At 45.0% G+C, this 24,079-nt stretch overlaps 1 protein-coding gene and 1 pseudogene across 1 annotated transcript in view; one reads left to right on the top strand and one right to left on the bottom strand.

Annotated features, from left to right (window-relative positions):
• Positions 1 to 24,079, bottom strand: part of UHRF1BP1 (UHRF1 binding protein 1) — a gene marked incomplete at its 5' end in the record, with an annotated part of 87,687 nt that overhangs the window by 22,369 nt on the left and 41,239 nt on the right. Inside the window, 7 exons of the mRNA XM_004717243.2 lie at positions 5,813 to 5,993; positions 7,826 to 7,996; positions 10,240 to 10,380; positions 10,672 to 10,861; positions 20,220 to 20,311; positions 20,937 to 20,975; positions 21,056 to 21,218. Of these exons, the coding sequence (XP_004717300.2) occupies positions 5,813 to 5,993; positions 7,826 to 7,996; positions 10,240 to 10,380; positions 10,672 to 10,861; positions 20,220 to 20,311; positions 20,937 to 20,975; positions 21,056 to 21,218 (977 nt within the window). The remainder of the gene's footprint in view (positions 1 to 5,812; positions 5,994 to 7,825; positions 7,997 to 10,239; positions 10,381 to 10,671; positions 10,862 to 20,219; positions 20,312 to 20,936; positions 20,976 to 21,055; positions 21,219 to 24,079) is intronic.
• On the top strand, positions 15,342 to 15,903 carry LOC115870308 (annotated as a pseudogene).

The following is a 24,079-nucleotide window of genomic DNA, read 5'->3' as shown; positions in this document are numbered from 1 at the left end:
TTTTCTTGATGTGCACTTATCCTTTATATAAAACTCTCTCTTATACATGAGTTTCTGTGGATTTGTTTCTCTAAAGTACCCAGACTAACACAGGGGATTACAAAATAAAAATAGACTATGGCAGAAAAACTGAAATTTCTAGCAAGAAGTCAAACATGACATTTTATTGATCTTGAATTTATATTTTTTAAATGACATTCTTACAAAATGAATTAACTTTACATCTCTCTCCCATTTTGGCAACTAGATGAGAAGAACTTGGAGAGTAAAGGCTACGTGTGTATGTACGTGTGTGTCCTGTGGCCCACCCTGCTGTGCACTTCCACCTTGTTCCCCACAGATGACGACACGGTGTTGGCGCTGACGTGGATGCAGGCGTTGCTTGCCATCAGCTGGTGCTGACGCACAGCAACGGGACGTACAATGGACAAGACACTCCCCCAGCCTGTGCCATGTCCCCAGGCTGAAGCCCTCACTGCAGCCAGCGTGCCAGTTGAGCCCACGGAGGCTTCTGCTTCTATGCTGACCTTGATCTCACCAAGCAGGATGTCCTTCCCCAGGGGCTGGTCCCTCCTGATGTAACCCATCTGAAGTCTGACACCATGGCTCCCCCGCCGCCCCCTATTCTGATGAGCACGTGGCCGCACTACAGTTCAGCTGCAACAACGCCTCTTCCTGATGCGCGTCCAGCCGCACAGGCCCACGGAGTGGCTGGAAGGGCCTTGCCTTGGTCCAGCACGCCTTAGTTCTCCAGGCACTTTTCTTCTGCACTTGACATAGTTTTGCAGCAGACTTTCCCAATGTAATATGTAGTTTTATTTCTTGATTGCCACTTCGACTGAGAGAAGTAAAATGAAATACTTGACTCTGCCAATCTTTTCTCTGTTTATCATGGTACTCATTACTTATCAGTCCACTTGTGAGAACTTCTGTTTTCATGTTGAAGTGTAATCCATACTGGAAGTGCTTCAACTTAAAGCTATTACTATGTAACTGAATAACTGTATTTGCTGGGAAACTTTTTGTGTACTTTATTTACTTGTTATTGTTAGGTGAGGAAGCATCAGTTCCAAGTCATAGCAGCCCTATCTACCATAGAACAAAACACTACCTGGTTATTTATTTACTTAAATTGTAATGTGCCCCGTTTTACTTGCAAATGAGCAATTTTAGAAATAGATTAAGTATTTGAAATGATTCAAATTACCTTCAGCAAAACACAAATGAAATTTTTAAATTATTTTCTTTTTAAATTACTTAGTGAATTTAACTTTTGCTTGATATGAGAAAATAACTAAACTAGCTGCTAGATATTAATTCAAACAGTGTCAACATTTTTCTCCTCAGCATTTGATTAATTATGGACTGAATAAACTTTGGTTGAAACAATAAAATATAACCTAACATAATCCTCAAAGCCCAGCTTACAAAAATACTGAGACTCAAATATGAACAGCACTAACAAGGAAGCCAATGGCGGCCAACAGGCGTGCATAGGCCGACTCCAGCCACATCTTACGTACAGTGTGTGCATCCTCTATGAGCTTAATGTAATGCTGCTGATTTTCTCAATGAAAGAGAAAATAAACTCTGCCAGGTATGGTTAGGTTTCAGAGAGCAATGAAAAACTATTGTGTTTTATATATATATGTATATGTCTGCAGCATGAACCAATGTTCAGTGTCCATGACAGGCAAACATCAAGACGTCAGGAGTGTGTGTGACTGCTGAGAGGAGACCCTACTGGCCCAACAGGGGGCTGCGAGCCACAAAGAGAGCAGCTGGAATCCACCAGGAGAAGGAGGAGACCACCTGATCCCATAACGACCTACAGGCTCAGGAAAACAGAGGGGCACCTCGCTCTACGCTACGGGAACAACTACGAGTCGTCATTGGCAGTGGATGTGGCTTGGTTCATGTTTAGGGCTGAAGGGAGGGCAAAATGAGGAGTAGCAGGCAACTAATGAGCACAGGGTATCTTTCAGAGTGAGACAAAAAATGCTCTATATCAGACTGTGGTTTATGCTTACACAGCCCTACTAATAGACTGAAAAGTACTGAGTCATACACTCTCAGTGGGTGGAGGAGTGCATCTCAATAAAGTTGCTTTTGGTAAGAATCGATTTTGACCTCCTAGCCACCTGATGAGGAAAGCACTAAAGATCCCTCAAGCAACAGGGTGAAACTCTCAATGTATTCTTAATTCATTCAAACTTGGAAGATTAAAGATAGAAGAACTGATTAAGTAAATGAGCCGAACAGAGAATTTCAAAAGGCAGGTTGAGAAGACCAAAGTGGAGTAGTACAATGAAATGTGCAAACAGGTGAAGCTGGGAAGAGAAGAAGGAATAGCACATTCAGTATATCTTAGGCTGAAAGAACTGAAGGAAACGGGACAGCACTGAAGCTACAGCTCAGAGAGAGGGACGTGTCTGATCAGAGCACACGGGAGCAAATGAAGGGGGAGGAAGAGAGAGTGGAGCACATCCTGGCCCACCAAGCCTTGAGGACGATAGCCCTGCTCAGAGCAGCCAATGCACAGAGAGGACCACATGGCCGGCCCCACTAGGAGACATGACATCCCTCACTGACCCATAGCCCTACGGGGGACAACACTGAACACACAGTGTAGGAACTGTGCCCGAACTGACCCCACCACATCGAGGCAAAACACTAAGGGTGTGCAACAGAACAGCAAGGGGAGCAGAACAAGGAAGTTCCCAGGGAGTACCAAAGATAGACTTTGGGGCCAGGGCGTGGCACCCCATCAGACTCACCCGGAAAACACTCCTAAAGGCCAACAAACAGACCTTGAACTATTCACAGGCACCAAAGAACAAAGAATCATATCATTGTGAATGAGGGGGAGTGTGGAGTGGAGACCCAAAGCCCATCTGTAGGCAACTGGACACCCCCTTACAGAAGGGTCTTGGGGAGGTAACAAGCCAGTCAGGGCGCAGTGTAGCACCAATGAAACATACAGCTTTCCTCTAGTTCTTTCATGCTTCCTCCCCCACTATCATGACCCCAATTCCACCTTACAAATCCGGGTAGACCAGAGGATGTACACTGGTACAAACAAGAGCTGGAAACAGGGAATCCAGGACGGATAAACCCCTCAGGACCAATAATGACAGCAGCAATACTAGGAGGGGAAGGGGAAGGTGGGGGAAGAAGGTGGAACCAATCACAGTGATTTACATATAACCTCCACCCTGGGGGACGGACAACAGAAAAGTGGGTGAAGGAAGACATTGGACAGTGTAAGACGTGAAACAATAATTTACAAATTATCAAGGGTTCGTGAGGAAGGGAGGTTGGGGGAGGGAGGGGAAAAAATGAGCTGATACCAAGGGCTCAAGTAGAAAGAAAATGTGTTAAGAATGATGATGGCAACAAATGTAAAAATGTGCTTGACACAATGGATGGATGGCTGGGTTGTGATAAGAGTTGTACGAGCCACCAATAAAATGATTTAAAAAGAAAACCTTTACTGAAGCAAAAAGTCTCATCTTTCTCCCATAATGCTGTTAGTACTGACCTTGTAGTTAGCAGCCCAATGCATAAGCCACTAGGGTGCCTTAACTCAGTGTAAAGAAAATACAAATCCTCACAACTGGACCAATAGATAAACCAATCATGATAAACAGAAAATATTGAAGTTAGCAAGGATTTCATTTTGCTTGCATTCACAAACAATACTCATGAAATTAACAGTCAAGAAATCAGTTCTTTAATATTTCCTCCCTTTATGGTTATGATTTTTGTTTGTTTTACCTCAATCATGTTAGATTTGTGTATATTCATTTGTATATACAAGATTGTTTGGTACATGAAAGCCCAGACAGATAACCCTTCAGAAAGAGTAGCAGGATTACCTGTTCCCTGAGCATACTGGAAGAGGGAAGGAGGGGGGAGGGGGATGGGGAGCTGATAGCACTGATGACTGTATAACCCCACTAGATGGGATCGAACAACAGAACTGTATGTGAATGGATATGTAAGATATGGCAAACATAAAATAAGGGTTCCTGAGGAGGTAGGGTGGGAGGGGATAAAGGGGAGCTGATATCAAAGAGTTCAAAAGGAAAGGAAATGTTTTGAAACTGATTGTGGTGGCAATTGTACAATACTGCCGGAGGTGATGGAACTATGGAATGTTACGATATCTGCAAGAGCTCCCAATAAAAGGATTTTTTAAAAAAAAGAAGAAATCAGATGGCATATTTGCATTTGCCATTTGCCGCTGCCAAAGACGTCTTTGAAGTGTCGACGAGCACGGGGTCACGTTGAGGACACAGGACGCCTGCCCCAGGCCTTGGCATTTTCAATCCCCTCCTGTGGGTGTGAAAGTTGGACGCTGGACCAGGGAGAAGCCTCAGGATTGATGCACTGGAGTTACAGTCTTGGTGAAGAAAACCGAAAGCACCACAGACTGCCAAAAGCAGCGACCCATCTGTGCTGGAGAAGAGCAGCCAGACGCTCCTTTGAGCACAGGGCGGGACCCCTCCCACGTACTCCGCACAGGCTAGCAGGAGAGGGCAGCTCCTGGAAAGGGGCTCACGCCTGGTAAGGCAGGGGGTCCGGGAAGAGAGCTGGATGGACGCCCTGGGCTCCGCCAGGACAGACGGTGGCGCAGGGGCAGGCAGCGTTTGTTCCGCGGTGCACAGGGTCGCTCTGGTTGGAATCAACTCCATGGCACCTAGCAGCAATAACACTGAACAAATGAAACCCTTTATGGGAACACTTAGAAGAAATAATCCAACAAAAGAGTTGTTTTAGCAAACAATTTCTCAACGTCATTCACGCAGCCACCTTTATCCTATCGCTGCTCCTTGTCGTCTCAGAGCGGTGGGAGGTTCGGGGAGGTTACGGTTACTTCAACGCCACGGAACCGCCAAGCAGGACAGGCTGTAGACAAGAACAGGCAGGTCCCCGAAACACCGAACCTATTTCTCATTCAGTAAGAAGCAAGCACAGCCTTCAGAGAAGATAGGCAGCAAGAGAAAGCGCTACCCTACAAGCACAGGTGCTGAAAGCCAGAGCTGTGGCAGGAGGACCGAGGAGGGAGCGCGGATGGAGGATACGGAAAACAACAAAAACCGCAGCCGAGTAAAGTTACTTTATGCAGCTCTGCATTCGAGGCCCTCCAAATTCAGCCCATTATCTCATTTCACCCGACCCCAACCTCTGAGGGGAAGGACTGACGTATTAACTCGATTTCACAAATGAGGAGACTCAAAGAGGTTAAGTGAGAGGTTAAGTGATTTCCTCAAAGCTCATAAAGAAAATAGATGAGCCCATTACCTTTTCCACTGTGCACAAATGTAGATGTGTGGGAAATACGGGCTTCGTGAATGGAAAAGCCACCAAGAACACCATGCGACTGCCGTGCTTGAGAAGAGCACACATATATATATATATATTCTAAATGCTGGCTCAGAGTCTGAAAACTCTGAGGTTTCCTATAGGTGAAGTTACTTTCCTAAAGGTTTATACCAGTGCTTCTCAATCCATGACAAGTACTAGCCTACCCAAGGGATCTGAGGGAGGCAAAAAGAAAGTAAAGTAAATCTGGCATGGGCTTTCTGCGTAACGATGCTGACTTTCGGGGTCTTGGAGCAAGGCTGACAGCTCTCTCTGAATGCTGGAGACCATGGGAAGGGCTCAGGCCCAGGAAATGCCTGTGGCTGAGGAAGCCCGCTAAAGGGCTTGGTGGGGGGCACTGGACGAATGCCTGTTCTCCAAGCTTTGCCCAGAACAGAGATGAGGGTTGTGGACCACCAGGCCCACAGCAGGCCTCCCAGGATACCTGGTTCTCGGAACGGGCTGTCATCGCAAATGTGCAGGTCCAAGCGAGAGATGAGGAGATGGTAGGAGGACTCCTTCACGTCATACTTCTCAAAGTACTGGCTGAGGCGGGTGCTGCTGCCCTGGCTGCCACCAAACGCATGGGCCCAGGACTGCTGGGCACTGGGAGCTGGCGGAGTGATCTGCGTCGGACAGAGAGAAACAAGAGGTCCAGACCCTGAGGCGCTCCTTCGCAGGCTTTAATCCTGCCTGCAAAGTGCCGGAGGGCAAGCTGCTCCTTCCTGCTCAAACTCCCCAAAGCCTCAACACCAGCAGTCTCTGGGTTAGAATGAGGTTGTTCTGAAGTCTGTCCTGAGGCTGAATCGTCTGTAAGTCACGACAGGTGGAAATAGTTTGTGTGGACTATTAGTCACATGTGGTCTTAACACCGAACCTCCACGGTATGTTCTAAGAAATAGGACATGACGTGATTGGGGCATTGTGCAAACAACATATTATATATGGGAGAGTTGGGCAAGACGGTCACAGTCGGGTCCAGGGCCCACACTGCCACCACTGAGCTGAGAGACCTCAAAGAAACAGCAGTGCTGCTGCTACCAGTCCTGTGTGGTCGCTGCCTGCTCTCCAAGAGCCACATATGGGCCCTGCCCACCCTCCACTCACCACATTACCGGCCTTGCCACCTGCTCCCTTCCCTTCCTTCCTTCCTTCCTTCCTCCCTGCCATCCTCCGCCCTATGAGTTATAAACCCTTCCAGCTCCGTCTGCCTCTCCTCCACCTCGGCCTCCTTCCTGATCGCCTGTCCTGCTCCTCCTCCCTCCATCGACTAGACGACAAGGCAACTGTCGCCACAAAAGAAGCCTTGGGCATCACCCACAAGCCACCCAGGCTGAGTAGGAAGAAGCCTCGGAGAGGCATCCTCCTTAGTTTCTTGTGATGGCTGCATGGTCCCTGCATGCGGCAAGTGTGGCAGGACAGGCAGCCGAAGGGCAGAGGCAGACGTGGGACGTGGAGAGCTAGTGAGAGACAGAAGGGATCACTATGCCTAGCACCATTATGTCTGCTAGACCCCACGCCCTATCAGGATTTCTGAACTCCATTATAGCCCTATGGGACAATGGACACATATGCAGTGGACATGCCCAGATGGACATTAAGTAAAGCTCATCTGTATAGTACACGGTGTACTTTCCTATGCATAGAGACATGATAGAAACACTCCCAGAGAAATGAAAACATCTTTAACATGATACAGTAGAAATAATATTTTGAAGCGCACCACGAAGTAGCTCTTGTCTGTCACTATGAACCACTGCAGACCTGGAATTTTTAATATAATAAGCTTCACAATGAGTTGGTTTGTAACTATAGGTCATATGTATATCGCTGTCCAAAACCTAAAGACTGCCTGTATGATTATTCTATTAACTGCCAGAGTACTTGCCTAAGGTTTGAACCAACCCTCCAAGTTCTCACTCGGCTGACCAGCGCTGAGCGACTCCTCTAGAAGTCTGCGCTCAACCCCCTCCCTCAGGCTGGGCAATCAGCTGCCTCTCCTCTGAGCCCCGCAATGGTAACCCAGCATTCAAGGTGTAAGTCACTGAGGGCCCAGGGAGCAAGTGGCTGACGTATACGCAGTTGGCCTTGTCCTCCGCAGTGGCTAGCATTGTATACGCACCACACTGAAAGCACAAACTAAGGGAACAAGGCAGAGAAGGCGCAGGCAAAGCCCGTGCACACACACAGCATGTGACAACCCCCAAATGAAGAGTCGCACAAGACAAAACGAACTCACTGCCGTCGCGTCTCTTCTGCATAAGGCTTTGCACACCTTTAAGGGCGCGGAGAGTCTCAGCTTTTTCCTGTGGAGTAGCTGGTGGGTTTGAGGCCCCAACCTTGCAATTAGCAGTCCAACGCTTACCCGACAGTGTCACCAGAATCCACCCACGCTGGCACTCATTAGGCCTGGCCTGCCCACCAGCTCTCTAGCCCCACCGTGTGTTTGGCCTCTGACCTGGGCAGGTTCAGGGGCCATGCTCTTCCTCTGCTGGGCTGACTTCTCCACGACCTCGCTCAGAGACTCTGCATACTTCATCATGGCCTTGAGCTGCGAGTCCGTGAGCACCCAGAGCAGGTCAGCCAACAGGAACATCAGCTTGGAGGCGATCACGTTGCAATCTCTGGTCTGAGGGGACCAACAGAGAAAGAACATGGGGCTCATGACCTGGTACCAGTTCAACCTCTCAGTCACCGCTGCCCAAGACCTTTCAGAGACAGCTTTCCAACTCCCAGTCTATGAAAGTAGCAAACACTTTAGAGAGTCCATTTCTTTTTTAATTTTATTGGGGGCTCTTACAGCTCTTATAACAATCCATACACTCATTGTGTCAAGCACATTTGTACATGTGTTGCCATCATCCTTTTCAAAACATTTTCTTTCTACTTGAGCCCTTGGCATCAACTCATTTTTTTCTTCCCTCCCCCACTCTCCCACCCTCATGAATCCTTGATAAATTATAAATTATTATTTTCATATCTAACACCATCCACTGTCTCCCTTCACCCATGTTCTGTTGTTTGTCCCCCTGGAGGGGGTGTTGCACGTGGATCATTGCGATCAGTTCCCCCTTTCTACCCACAACTTCCCCCTACCCTCATGGTATCTCAACTCCCATTACTGTTCCTGAGGGGTTTACCTGTCCTGGATTCCCTGTGTTTCCAGCTCTTATCTTTACCAGTGTACATGCTCTGGTCTAGCCAGATTTGTAAGGTAGAACCGGGGTCATGATAGTGGGTGGGGAGTGGAGAGGAAGCATTAAAGAAGTAGAGGAATCTTGTATGCTTATCGGTGCTATACTGCACCCTGGCTGGCCTTTCCGTTCCTTGTGACCCTTCTGTGAGGGGATGCCCAATTGTCTACAGATGGGCTTTGGGTTCCACTCTGCTTCTCCCCTCATTTGCATCAATATGATTGTTTGTTTTGGGTCTTCTGATGCCTTACACTTGATCCTAATGCCTGACACCTCATGATCACACAGGCTAGTGTGCTTATTCCATGTGGGATTTGTTGCTTCCCAGCTAGATGGCCGCTTGTTTACCTTCAAGCCTTTAAGACCCTAGACACTGTATTTTCACCATCAGCTTTCTTCACCACATTTGCTTCTGCGCCCATTTTGTCATCAGAGATCTTGTGTCAGGAAGGTGAGCAGCATGAATGCCAGGTTATTAGGACAAAGTGTTCTTGCATTGAGGGGGGACTTGAATGGAGGCCCAAGGTCCGTCTGCTACTGTAATACTTAACATATAAATACATGTGCATAGACCTATATCCTTATCATTATATATATTTACAAATGCGCATGCCTGTATTTATACCTCTGTAAGTGTCCTTTGCCTCCTAGTTCTTTCCTCTGTTTCCTTTTATTTTCCTCTTGTCCCGCCATCAATGTTTGCCTTGCATTCAGGTTTCAGTAATTCCTCTCAGTTACACTGCACTTGATCAAACCCCACCAGGCGTTCTACACGCTCCTCACCATCGATTTTAGATCACTGTTCCCTGTCCCTGGGTTTGATGGCTTAGAGAACCAATTTCTTAAACTATTAATATTTCCTGTGAGCAGAAAGCAGCAGCAATAGTCAACTACAGGTGTCCGCAGTGTCCCTGTATCTGGGGGAGACTGGTTTTCAGAATTAAAATGTGCTCCCACTGCCGGATGCTGTGCAACACAAGACTGCAGCCTTGACCTTTCTTTCTTTTTTTAATCATTTTACTGAGGGCTCGTACAACTCTTATCGCAATCCACACATACATCCATTGTGTCAAGCACATTTGTACATTCGTTGCCAGCATCATTCTCAAAACATTTGCTTTCTACTTGAGTACCTTGATATCAGCTCTTCATTTTCCCCTCCCTCCCTGCCCCCCTTCCCTTGTGAACCCTTGATAATTTATAAATTATTATTATTTTGTCATGGCTTACACTGTCCGACGTCTCCCTTCACCCACTTTTCTGTTATCTGTCCCCCGGGGAAGGGGTTATAAGAAGATTCTTGTGATCTGTTCCCCCTTTCTACCCCACCTTCCCTCCACCCTCCCTGTATCAACACTTTCACCACTGCTCCTAAGGGGATCATCTGCCCTGGCTTCCCTGTGTTTCCAGTTCCTATCTGTACCAGTGAACATCCTCTGGTCTAGCAAGATTTGTAAGGTACAACCAGGTTCATGATAGTGGGGGGAGTGGCGGGCGGGGAACTAGAGGAAAGTTGTATGTTTCATCGTTGCTACACTGCACCCTGACTGGCAGTCTGACCTTTCAATGACCATTCCAGAAGTCACTAACAAGTTTTAAAACCAGGCAACACCAAGTCCTAGGCTGTCTGGGAAAATGAAAAACTGGACGTTTCCATGAGGTCAGAGGTCACACTCACTCTTCTCTTGAGGGCTATCTGGATCCTGCCTTGGTTGGTAATGAGCCTCAGTGGAGTGGTGACTGGGTCCTGATCACCGTTGTCTGTGGCATCGGCTTCAATTCTAAGTGTTTGCCAGGTTATCTCCTTAAATGTTAAAACCTGAAAGGAAACGACAGGAACATCCCTTAATGCTGTGGATGACATTACCCTCCTAGAAGCTGGAAGCTCAAGGCAAAAAGACTGGCTAAGCCAAGACTCAGCTGGGATTGAACCACAGATCCTCAACAGAGGAAGTGATGAAGCAGCATCCACCGGACAGAGGGATGCTGAGTGCCTAGGAATGCGGGAGCACTCAAGAAAGCCCTCGACTGGCAATCATATCCTTTAAGAAGTCAGTCCTACTTTGAAGCCCATCCTCACTCTCCCCCATCCCAATGCCAGGCCCGTCACCTCTCCACGGTGGGGGTCAGTGATTCGCGTGAGGCGGAGGTCACTCTGCTGCCAGCTGGGGTTGACACTGTAGCCCTGGAGCTGCCACAACTCAAAAGAGGCGTGGAAGGCCTTGGAGTGAATCTTGATGGTGATGGAGTTGACGATGATGAACATCCCCTCGACCACCTTCTCGGCAAAGCCGTACTCACTGAAACAGAGGGGCCGTGAAGACTTCATTCGTAAGTGACTCCCCTTTCTATACCTTAATATAGAAATATAATTTCTCTCTTCCCATCTTTCTATTTTAATAGACTTTTAAAATTGATAGCTGCCCAAGTATCGTACACAACCCTCTGAAAAAGCAGAGAACAGCAGGAGTCGTCATCTGTCCCGTCTCGGCTTTCGGGAGAGAGAGGAAGCGGACCATGTGGTCTATAAAGGATTCTAAGATTCTTTGTTAACAGAGCCCTGGTGGTATAGGAGGTTATGTGTCGGGCTCCTAACTACAAGGTTAGCAATTCAAGACCACCAGCCACTCGGTGGGACAAAGATGAGACTGCCTACTCCCGTAGAGACTTACAGTCTTGGCAACTGATAAGGGCAGTTCTGTCCTGACCTGTAGGGTCGCTAGGAGTTGGGATTGACTTGATGGCAGGGAGTTTGTTTTTAGTAGATTCTTTTCATACTGTCTAAAAAAAATTTGTAACGAAGGATGTGGTATACTTTGTAATAAGAATTCGCTTTTTAGTTGTTTGTTTTTCTAAGGATGAAACAGGAGAAAAGGTTTTAAATTTAACACGTTTTCATGTTGGAACATAACCATATTTAAATGTCACTTTTTATTACATTACATTGCTTAAGGTTAACTCAAAAGAAAAAAAACTGAATTTGTACTGAAATGCTGCTAAATTTATGATACTCAAAATCAAGTTTTACCTGATGATATATTGCCAAACTACCCCATCAGAACAATCTTTTTTAACTATATTAATGTTCTTACTATCTTTTCCATATATCATGTGAATTTCCAGTTTCTTATGAAATAAAGCCCTAAAGATTTTCCTCCAAAAATAGATGAAATGGCACACTGCATTGGGTAGATCTGCTGCACAAGACCTCCTTAAAGTGTTGAAAAGAAAAGATGTTACTTTAAGGACGAAGGTGAAAATGAGCCAAGCCATGGTATTTTCAATGGCCTTCTATGCACGTGCAAGTTGGGACACTGAAAATGGGGGAAAGAAGAATTGATGCATTTGAATTACGGTGCTGGCAAAGAATACTGGACGTATGATGGACTGTCAATGAGAAGAATAAATCTGTCTTGAGAAAGGTGTTGCCAGAATGCGCTTCCGAACCACAGAGTGTAGGATTTGTCTCATGTTATCAGGGAAGACCAGTCCTGGAGGAGGCCCTCATTCGTGCTGGCTCCAGTGGAGAGGGAGTGGGAGAAGAAGGCCCCTGACCAGATGGAAGAGGGTCTGCCACAATGGGCGCAGCCCTGAGACAGTTGTGAGGGTGGCGCGAGGACGGGGCAACGTTTTGTCCTGCTGCACACAGGTCACGCTGGGTGAGATCCGACTCAACAGGACCTAACAAAACAGCACAGTCAAGCCTGAGAAAGCCAGCATCTGTGTACGGTGGAGCCTGTAAGGAGAACACAAATATTTTCCGCTGACAGCAGTCCCAGCTCTCAGTTTCACTGCACATATGTCTGTGTGTGTGATGTGCAAATATGGGAATGTATACGAGTGGTACCCCCCCCAACAAAACAAAACAAATAAGCTCTGCTGCACAGAGCTTTCATAGTACGCATTTTCCCCCTTAGGCAAGCGAACAACAAGCAACTCGCTCTGAGTTCGTGCACATTGCCTGGAAAGGTTCTCTCTGGTCACAGTGAAGTTTTTGTAAAAACAGTTTCGCTCAATCCTTGTTTTTTGTGATGGCCATTTTAAAAAAAAATCATTTTATTGGGGTCTCATACAACTCTTATCACAATCTATACAGACATCCATAGTGTCAAGCACTTTTGTATATTTGTTTCTCTCATCATTCTTAAAACATTTGCTTTCTACTTGAGCTCTTGATATCAGCTCGTCATTTTCCCCTCCCTTCCTGCTCCCCCCTCCTCCATGAACCCTTGATAGTTTTTAAGTTATTATTATTTTGGTGATGGCCACTTTAAGAGACCAGCATGCGGCTGTGAAACTGTGTTTCCTGCTCGAGAAAAATGCCGCAGAAACTGTGATGTTGAACACAGCTTACAAGGACAGTGTTTTGGGTTTTCTTGTTTCAAAAGAGGTGAAATGTCGATTAATGACAAACCTCATTCTGGACGTCTGTCAACTTCCCAAACAACTACAAAAATGTCGACTGACTCATAGTGAGCTCCACCAGGTCAAACTGTTAATCAAGCTTTCTAGTTAGAGGTTCTGAAAAGATTAGGTAACAGTATGTGACAAAAAAGGCTTCATTTGTGGCAGACAGGGGACTGGTTTTGCCACCATGACAATATACCTGCTCACACAGCCATCTCAGTGTGCCAGTTTTGGGCAAAAAACAGCATGCCTCTCTTGCCTTACACACCTGACCTCACTCCCTGCGACTTCTTTTTGTTTCCGTGAATGCAGAGGGACATGAAAGGACAGCCATTTGACTACATAAAAGAGGTGGAGGAAAAAGTAAGGGAGGTGCTATCAGCCATCCAAACACACGAGTTTGAAAAATGTTTACAAGAATGGAATAGCAGATTTGACAAATGTGCTACGTGTAATTGAGAGTACTTTGAAGGTGATAAGGTTGTTTTGTAAAACAATTTAAATACATATATTTGAAAAAAATCTGGTATTTAGGGTACCCCCCTCAAAGCATCCATTCAGCCAATGTCCAGCCACACAGATCTGTCATCTGTCAACTCCGGGAGAGTCCACCATATTAAAAGTTCCAGATGCAGCAAAACACTAGTAATATTATTGTATTAGTATGTTAAAGATGTTTTAGTGCAGGTCCTCAAACTTTTTAAACAAGGGGTCAGTTCACTGTCCCTCAGACCCGTTGGAGGGCCGGACTATAGTTTTAAAAAAAACGATGAACAAATTCCTATGCACACTGCACATTATCCCTATTTTGAAGTAAAAAACAAAATGGGGCAAAAACACCCGGCAGGCTGGATAAATGTCCTCGGTGGGCCGCATGTGGCCCTCATGGCCGGCTGGCCATGGTTTGAGGACACCTGTTTTAGTGCATATAGAAGTGTTTAAGATTCTTTACACCTAGAAAGTTACTTTGTATACTATGTTCTAAGACAAGCAACTAACAGTAGGTACAAACCTACTTAACTGTTCCAACTTATATACAAATTTACAGACTTAGAAACAGAACTTGCTCCCAATCCAGGGACTGTCTATACATCTAGGGTATTCATGAGTCAGAACATATCATGGCTCTTAAGCAACAAGAGACTATACACAAATGTGTACATATGTTCATTAGGAGAGAGTACAATGCTAATTGCAGTAGTCTTCTTAGCTAGTTTTCAAATTTATATGCAGAAAACTTCATTGCGTGGTACGAAATTCTATGGGTTCTGAAACTTCAGAGAGCCAACCCCACAGCCATGATATAAAGCCGTTCATCTACTGAACAGCCAGAAACGGGAGCCCACCAAACACCCACCGCCAGCAGGAGCGCGTGCAAAGCTCTGCATGGAGAATGGAGGGCGGCGACTGTACGAGTACGCCACACCCGGAGGAGTCCCACCAACGCGGTGCTAAACGACGAGGCACGGACGGCCACGTCCAAAGGAGCTTCAAAAAGCTACTACAGATTACATCTAGATAACATCAAGAGACAGACAAAACTAATTTATGCTGCTTGAAACCAGGATAATACTTATTCTTGGGGGTGGGGAGAGACTGGAAGGGTGCAAAGCAGGCTCCTGCATTCTGGAAGGTATCTTTCCTGCTAAGTGTATAAAACTACTGCACTATAGACTTATTTGTGCCCATCAATGCCACATGATTTTTAAAAACCTACTGAAATACCCTGGGCAAAAATCTAGTTTGACAAACAGATTCTCTGTCGACAAAAACAGGCACTCACATGCATCAGAAGGAGCCCCAGGGCACAGTCCATTAAGACTGAGCTGGCTAACTGCAAGATCAGCACGTCAAACCCATCAGCTGTTCCCCAGGAGAAAGATGAGGCTGTCTGCGCCCATGAAGATTTTCATTCTTGAAAACCCTAAAGCAGGGGTCCTCAAACCTTTTAAACGGGGCCAGTTCACTGTCCCTTAGACCTGTTGGAGGGCCGGACTACAGTTTAAAAAAAAAACTATGAACAAATTCCTATGCACACTGCACATATCTTATTTTGAAGTAAAAAAAAACGGAGCAAAAACACCCAGCGGGCCGGATAAATGTCCTCGGTGGGCCGTAGTCTGAGGACACCTGCCCTAGAGAGTAGTTCTACTCCTGTCCACAAAAACAAAAACCCACACCCAAGGGCTCCAGCGGGCCAGCAGCAGGAGGGGAGGGCAAGAGTGAATGATGTACAAGCCGGGGCACCATGTGTTGTCAGGTAAACCATCCCTCCATCAGTGTCTAATTCCAACACTCTATGAATCAAGGCTCTGGGACAACGGTAGACTTGGGTCCCTCTAGATTCTAGCCTAAACCCTGCTTCTCTGTGAGATGCAGTGAACAAGTCTGCTAGACCTACTACTCCCTGAATGCAGGGTGCTGGTAACTTGAGAAAAAAGCCGTGGAAGGCACCACTAAAGGTTCATTCATAAATCCTACAATGATTGTCGATTCATTTCCAATACTCACAGCAGCAAACAAAGCAGGTCACCTGTACAAACTGAGAAAAATGAAGACAAGAAATTGTCATATTGACTGAAATTATTTCCAACCTTTCCCCAGATAACAATATTCCAGAGGCTTGGGAAAAATATGGATTATCAGCAAATGACACTTCAATTCTCATTGTTTGCATTGAAGAAGGTGAAAAAGTCGTAAATCGAGAAAACCTAACACATCCCAAGTGGAAGGTTATCAGGTTTCTCTGTAAAACCTTCCAGAAATACCAAATATTACATTAGTCTGGAAGACAGAAAAGTTATCTTCAAAAGAAGAGAGCATTGGGACATTATTAAATTATATCATTTGCAGAATGTCAAAAAATATGTTTTATGAAATGTCAGATATACAAACTTTCTGCATTTCTTTTCTAAAGCTGATTTTTCTTTCCTGATTATAAACTATGTGCGGCAGCTTCAACGTTTATAAAAAATATAATTAAAAATATAAGGAAAATTTTTTTTAAGTTTTAAAGCCTTTTCCTATGTTTAAGGAAGCATTTTAAAACAAAATAGTATAAAGGGAATAAAAAATGCCCCTAGTCTTAGCCTTTTTTAATATTTTAAAAGAGAAACCACTTTTACTATTACTTACGTTGTTTTCAAGTGTTGTATCTCCATTAAAATAGATTTGTTTTTTATATAATTGGTGGTGGTGGGGGGAGTGTCAATACATCCAGTGGGTTATGTACCAGACTGCTAGCCACAAAGTCGGTCGTTCAAAAACACCAGCCACTACAAGGGAGAAAAAATGAGGCTTTCTACTCCTGTAAAGACTCACAGGGTCAGAGACCCACAAGGACCATTCTGCTCGGTTCTATCCGGTCAGAACTGACCCAGTGGCAATGAAAATAAAAAGGACCAGAAAAGAGATCAGATGTTCTAGGGCTGCGGTACACAACGCGAGTGATGACTGATAATTACGGGCTTCTTTTGGGAGTGCTGACTGCATAATCCAGGAAGTATACTAGATAAACAGTGAATTGTGCATTTTAACCAGATGAGTTGATGCACATAAATTTTATCTCAGGAAAGTTGTTTAAAGAAATGTGCTGACAAAATCCTAAATGACTTACGAACAAGGTCAGTCGTTACTGCACAGCTAAAAGCAAAACAAAAAACCTGACAACAAATCCAAATGCCCATCAACGAGAAGTGTTAGTTTAAATAAACTACAGTGAATTCATAAAATACATGTAGTGCTCTGCAACTATCATACACACACACAAAGGGGTCGTCTCTATGTATTTCTACAGTGGTATACGCAGTATACTTTAAACTGCTTTTATGTGGAAGAAGTGGTTTTGGGAAGGGGAGCTTTACTTAAAAATGCAGGGATGGCACAAATAAACATACACAAAATAGTGTATCTTATTTCACAGTCTTTACTTTGTAAATATGTAATTGATATAGTTCAGAAAAAATTTTAATGATTTAAAATAAAAACAAGCTTAAACACCTAAAATGGCTCAAAAATAGTAAGTCTATTTTTTATACTATGAAACACTGGAACAAATAAAATGTTCTGCATGTCAAATGACAGTATTCAAACGACAGTATTTTGACCACATGCCCTCATGGAGCTATATCACCCAGTAAAACACACACGTACACGCACACGCACACGCACCTACTGGATTCAGGGATCTGCTTGACAGTGTAACAACTGTCTTGTGGACAAGAGCTGAACTGTTTACTGCAAAACTCTCCACAGGGCTATGTGAGTTGGAATCAACTTAATGGCAGCAGGCTTGGTTTTAAGTATCAAAACAGTAAATCATTAACATTATTGTTAGGAACAAAAATTCAGTATGATTAAAAAAAAATTAAAATACTAAATAAAACAACTGAAAATCCTATTTTCTTTCATCTGAATCGAGAAAGATCATTAAATTTGTGTTCTAAGAAATACTTTATCTTAGCACTGAACACTGAAAAGACTTCAAAGCAATGACAACTTAATGAACACAATTTTGCCCTGACTGTAGACTCTAAATAATATTTCCCACTAAACGGAATTAGGGCTCCTTAGAGAAATGTTTAATTCCAGGTCTGCAGTAAGGACACATTAAAAAGGAGTCTGAAACATCTTGTTCTGTCTGAATGCAAGGAAGATTAGTAGATCTTTTCCAAAGGACATAGGAATCTTCTTGAAAAGGCTCTCACTCCCAGAACAAATAATCATATCGATGTGAATGAGGGGGAGCACGGAGCGAAGACCCAAGCCCATCTGTAGACAACTGGACCTCCCCTTACAGAAGGACCACAAGGAAGAGATGAGCCAGTCACGGTGCAGGATAGTACTGATGAAGCTATACCTTTCCTCTAGTTCTCTAATGCCCCCCCACTATAATGAACCCAATCCTACCTTACAAATCTATACCAGAGCATGTACACAAGTACAGATAAGAGCTGGAAGCACAGGGAATCCAGGACAGATAAGCCCCTCTGGACCAATAACTATAGTAGTGATACCAGGCGGGTGAGGGGAAGGTGGGGAGAGAAAGGGGGAGCTGATCATAATGATCTACATATAACCCCCTCCCAGGGGGACAGAAACATAAAAGTGGGTGAAGGGAGAACAGTGGTAGGTGTAAGACATGAAAAAAAATAACAATAATTTATAAATTATCAAGGGTTCTCATGAGGGAGGGAGAGGATGGGAGGGAAGGAAGTGAGCTGATACCAAAGGCTCAAGTAGAAAGAAAATGCTTTGAAAATGATGATGGCAACATATGCACAAATGTGCTTGACACAATGCATGGATGTGTAGATTGTGTTAAGAGCTGTAAGAGCCCTAGTAAAATTATTTTTAAAAAGAAAGAAAAGGCTCTCACTTACTCACAGGGGCAGTTCTACCTATAGGGTCCCTACGAGTGAGCATTGACATGGTGGCAGTGGAAATGATGCCCCAAGGGGTTGACTGATTATTCCTCTAGCACAAAATGACAATGATGTCTCTAAGGCAAACCAGAGACACGTATGGACCATAGATGTATGAATGGATTTGGGGCTTGCCCTTAATTCTAGCCCCAATCTAAGAACAATTAGTTCTTATGACATGGCTCTGCTTGATGCCCACCCTCGTGAAGAGATCACTGAAGAAATGGGTGCTATAGCAAAGTGTGGTGAAAAAACTAGATGGGGCCCGGCTTTCAGAAAGAATAGCATCTGGGATCTTAAAGGCTTGTTCTCAAATAAGCAGCCATCTAAGTAAGGTATTAACCAAGCCCACATGAGAGTCCACAAATACACCAGCAGTCTGTGTGATCCGAAGACTGGATCCAAATCTAACTGGATCCAAGGATCTAGTCCAAATCTACAGGAGGGACAGGCGCCAGAGTACTGTGACCTCTGACCACATGGAAACGTCCAGTTTTTATTTTCCTAGACAGTTCTGTATTCTACAGGGTCATGAGTTAGAGTCAATTAGATGGCCATGGCTTTTTCTTTCTGTCATGGGAGACTGAGCTGCAGACACAGACTATAAATTGGATACTACAAAGCCAAAACACAGCTTGAGAAGAGTGGAAAATAGAGAAAATTAAAAAGGCATATATTATTATATCAGAGGTGTGAGGGCAATTTAGAGTGCCAAAATTACATGGCTTCATAGCAATTTTCATAAAAATTTTGAAGATCTAAACTTCTCTTCTTCAAATTATGCAGTAAACATTTCCAAACACATTTTAATACCTAGACATCAATTCATGTCAAATGTTTCAGTGGTGAGGTTGACTCCAAGCTTCTTTATAAGAAAACTGTAACTTCTTTTAAGAGTTTCTGTGCACAGGTGAAGTTTTAATAAGAGTCTGAACTCTGACAGACTCATTTTGGATTTCAGAACACTTCAATCCCTATTGTACCAAACTCGCTACCAGCCTGTCAATTCCAACCCATAGCGACCCCATGAGGGCAGAGTGCACTTGTCCTGCGGGTTCTGAGGTTGGAGGACAGATTCGTCGTTCTCTCGCAGAGCAGCTGGTGGGCCCAACTAGCGGTCACACGCATAACCCACCTGCCATCAGGGCTCCTCGGCTCCTGTACAGTAACTCTTATTCCTGCCTCCTTCTGAAGATAACGAATTGGAGCTGGCTGGCAGTCACTTCCTACTTACGGTAAAACGATACTGGGGGAAACTCCACGTTCAGGTAATTGCACTGCTCACATATGTCTTTGGGTCAAAGGACACTATGTGAAGCACAACTTGATCTGAATGTTTAGTATAACACAATTACTTTACATAAAGCCAGGATGCACTTACTCTATCTCAGGCTAGATAACGATACATATTAAAATGTGATATTATGTTAGTGATATTCCGTGATTCTCATTAGTTCTATCGAGTACAACAGTGTGTGTGTGTGTGTGTGTGTGTGTGTGTGTGTGTGTGTGTGTGAAGTCCTTATCTGTGAAGAAACAGAAGTGTTTACAGGGCAAATTCACAATGTTAGCCATTTGTGCTTTCGTTCTGACACACACAAAGTAGCAGGGGACAGATGGAAAAAGAATGGAAAATGTTGCTAATGACTGAAGTTAGATTTGGAGCATATGAGGTTCATGACATTAGTTGCTCTACTTTAGTGTATGTTTGAACACTTCCATCACAGAAAGTTTTTATTTCTTAACAAAACATAATTTTAATGAAAAACAAATCAAATTTAATTGAAAGTTAAGATGGTGGCGATAACAAGAGTTGAAAGCAACTAACCTCTGCCCTGAGGCAAGGGCAATGGGAGACTGCCCATTGGGGGGCCGAGGCTCCTCACACGTCTTCATCTCCACCTCCACCTTATCCAGACACTGAAATAAAAGAGGCCTGAAAAGTGGAGTAGCTACACAAAATCCCACACAGCAGCCCAAAGGCCACTGACAGCACAGTCCACCTCCTGCATCTAGTTAGGTACAGGCCCCGCTGGACAGACAGACAGTAAATATTCGTTGAAGGAATGATCAAATGGAAATGCAAGGAGAGGCTTCATCTTTCTCCTTCCATTCCCATTAGCAGTGAGTCACGAGAAGCACACGCATCATTGCACAACACAAAGGTACAAGGACATTGCTGCTCCTGGGGATGCCAGTCTCTGGAATAAAATCTGAAGGGCTTTCAGGGGACAAGCATTCAATAATCAACATAAACTATGCTGACAAGGCATTCCAGAGGAGAATAGGTCAATCTGAGCACCCGGGCCATAAAATTCATTAAAAAATTTTTTTTTAGCTCTCAGGAGCCCTGGACCCTATCCTGCACTATAGAGGCATTAAGATCACGCCAACCCTCTCTCAGAGATGCCCAAGAGCCAAACAGAAGCACAGAGCACTCCCTGAAGGGAGAGCATGTCCGAGCCCCGCCCTGTCTCCTCGCAGGTCTTTTAGGGCTACCCCAGCCATCCCCGGGGGATTACGAGCAATCAAGAACAGGCATTACCAAGCAAATCGGATGTGTCTTCAGCTTTGTCCACTGGATCTGAAAGAAGCAAGCAAAGACTCAGGGCTGTGGGAGGCACCTGCTCATGGAAGGGAGCAGCAGCCCGGAGCCCCACTCACCCGGATGGAGGCCCTGTTACAGTAGACCCGCGTGATGGCCAGCCAGGTGGGCAGCTCCAGCACATTCTGTAGGACCTCTTCATCCAGCTCCAGATTGGTCAGCTGACCCTCCCCTTTCAGCGTGCTCAAGTTGATTTTGTCCGGGGACAGATTCTTCGTGAACCTGGAGAGAGGGAAAGAGTGATAAGAAGCTATTATTTCCACGGATCCTGCTAAGTGGAGACTTTCAGGCATTAACACATGTGAATGTAGACCGAAGGGAAAGTTAAAGGACAATTACTGGCGAAGATCCTACTGTCTCCACGCCATGTACAACAGTAGGTACACCCAGCACCCTCCTTATGACCTCGTCATTATCCTACTCAAGAACGTCTGGTGGGGATGGGAAAGAAGCGATCTATCCATGGCAGCGTGGCCTTAGATCTTCTCAAGATCTCCACATAAAAAGAGACAGCAACGAGAAAACAAAATAAACACACAGAAAGCCTAGATCCCATTTAAAACAAAGGGAGAGGATAAAGTCATCTCCTAAATCCCCATATCCAAGGCGGCAGGGATCGGCACAAACAGCCACAAGATGTGAGCGCTGTAAGTGGCTGTGCAGTACAAACCTGAGCCAGACAACGGGTTTTCACTGAAAAAGGAAGTGGCCATCCTATGAATAACACGGACCCTGAGAAGTGCTTCATGCAGCTGCAAAGTCCCTCCTCGCTGTCATCGATCCGACTCCTAACTGCCCGGTAGGACAGAGTAGAACCGACCCTGTGGGATTTCTAAGAGTAACTCCTCAGGGTTGTACAAAGACTCATCGGTCTCTCAAGGAGCGACCGGTGGAGTTGAACTGCTGACCTTGAGAATAGCAGCCCAACACATAGCCAATACATCACCAAGGCTCCTCACAAAGGGTTGCTAGGAAAGCCTAAAGAAACTGGAGCCTTCTAATCCCATAAACTCACAAAACTGACCTTCCAAAGGCTCCTTCCCAGGCCAGGGCCCACAACACTGAAAATGGTGGGAAACTAGTGGAAGTGGAATCAAATTGAGCAACATAAGAATGATAGAAATGAAGAGGCAGTTCAACTAAAAGTGGAAGAGATCAAGACATCTCAACAAACAGCCATTCACAGGGGCAGTGAATTATTTAATGTGGCTTTGTGAGCCAAAGTCTCTAGCTCTCACCAAATGACCTTCTCCTACATAGGTCGGGTGAGAAGATGGGGGAGGGCTTACCTATGAGTAATTGCAAACAGGATTCCCTGGAGTGCCAGCTTTCTGGATATAAAGTGAGTCCTCTGAGAAGCAGGAGGAGGGACCTCATTGCTTGCAAGAGCCAGGAGTGGAGCATGTCCTCTGAACGCAAGACCCCTACACAGTGAAACCTCCTGGATCCAGGTGCCAGGTATACCATCAGAGGAGCAGCAGCAGAACCAGAAGTCAGCGCATAGAACACAGTGATGTTCCCAAGCCAGGAGCAAATGAAGATGAGCGAGCGCTTTGGTGCAGGAGGCTGCCTTTGCAGAGTGGGGGGCCTCCCGGTACTTAATTGGGGAAGCTGGTTTTGCTGACTCACAGAAGTGGAGCTCAGTGCCTTCAGACGGAGGTTTCCCAGGGTGGAGTGCCTGTGGGCATTTAATTCAGGGGGCTGGGTTTGCAGATGCACAGAGCTTGAGCTGAATGCCTTCAGGTCGAGGCACTGCTACCCTGAGCATTTCTCACTGGCATTACAACTTAACACCCTTAATAAAATCTTTAATCATAAACTTTGTCTGTGTCTGGGTAGCCATTGAAATGGATATAAGACCTTAAACATAAATTATAGAACGTTAATTAAGACTACACGCCACTATATGAGGGGCTTTGAAATGCTCACGGAAAACGTCCATTTTCCATTTTCCCACGACTGTTCTGAAGGCCTGTCTATGTTTTCACACCACTTGAAACAGCAAAAGCAGCCCTAGGGACTTAGGAGCATCATCTGGAGCAGCATTCTTTCAGAAGTTCGGAGGATTAAGCACATGAAACGAGCGAAAGAACAGCAGTTGTGCAAAGAGAGGGTCCCAACCATCCAGGATGCAGAAAGACACGCTTACACATGGCTACACACGGTGTCGTAAAGGAAATCTGAAAACATTTACAAACAATACAAAAGAACAACCCAAATCAAAATGAGAAAAGCTAACAATGAGGCTCCAGAGTTAAAAACTCAAAGCAATGAAGAATTAGAAACAAAGGGAAAAATAATAAAGCTGACTAAAGTAGAACATAAGAGCGACAATAAAATAATGTCCTAAGTTGTCGCGGGCTTTTTTTTGAGGGGTGGGGAATGACTTTCTTCACATGAAATCCAGGAGAGGTAAATCTAGAGGCAGGAACTAGATTAATAGTGCCTTGGACTTTTGTTGCTTTGTTTTGCTCTGTCTTGTTTTTGTGCATGTTATTACCTCTGCAGGTCTATCTAGACAAGATAGGCTGGATGAACAATATGGAGGAGAAAACAACGGGACCGACCGTTCCGGGGGGACATGGGAGGTGTGGGTGGGGGGAAAGGAAGTGGTGTTAACAAACCCAGGGACAAGGGAACAACAAGTGATCCAAATCGGTGGTGAGGAGGGTGTAGGAGGCCTAGTGGGGCGTGATCAAGGGTAATGTAACTGTGAGGCATTACTGAAACCCAAATGAAGGCTGAACATGATAGTGGGACAAGATGAAAGTAACAGGAAATAGAAGACAGAACTAGGAGGCAAAGGGCATTTATAGAGGTCTAAATAGAGGCACGTACATATGTAAATATATTTATATATGAGGATGGGGAAATAGATTTATGCACATATATTTATAGGTTTAGTACTAAGGGAACAGATGGATGTTGGGCCTCCACTCAAGTACTCCCTCAATGCAAGAACACTTTGTTCTATTAAACTGGCATTCCGGGGGGAAGGGAAGAAGAGGGGATAACAAACCCAGGGACAAGGGAACAACAAGCGATCCAAATTGGTGGGGAGGTGGGTGTGGGAGACCTGGTAG

This window comes from Echinops telfairi, unplaced genomic scaffold (genome assembly GCF_000313985.2).
Source record: "Echinops telfairi isolate 266 unplaced genomic scaffold, ASM31398v2 ScPeMD7_655;HRSCAF=1070, whole genome shotgun sequence".
NCBI classification, from domain to species: Eukaryota; Metazoa; Chordata; class Mammalia; order Afrosoricida; family Tenrecidae; genus Echinops; species Echinops telfairi.
This window is presented reverse-complemented; position numbering and strand designations above follow the sequence as displayed.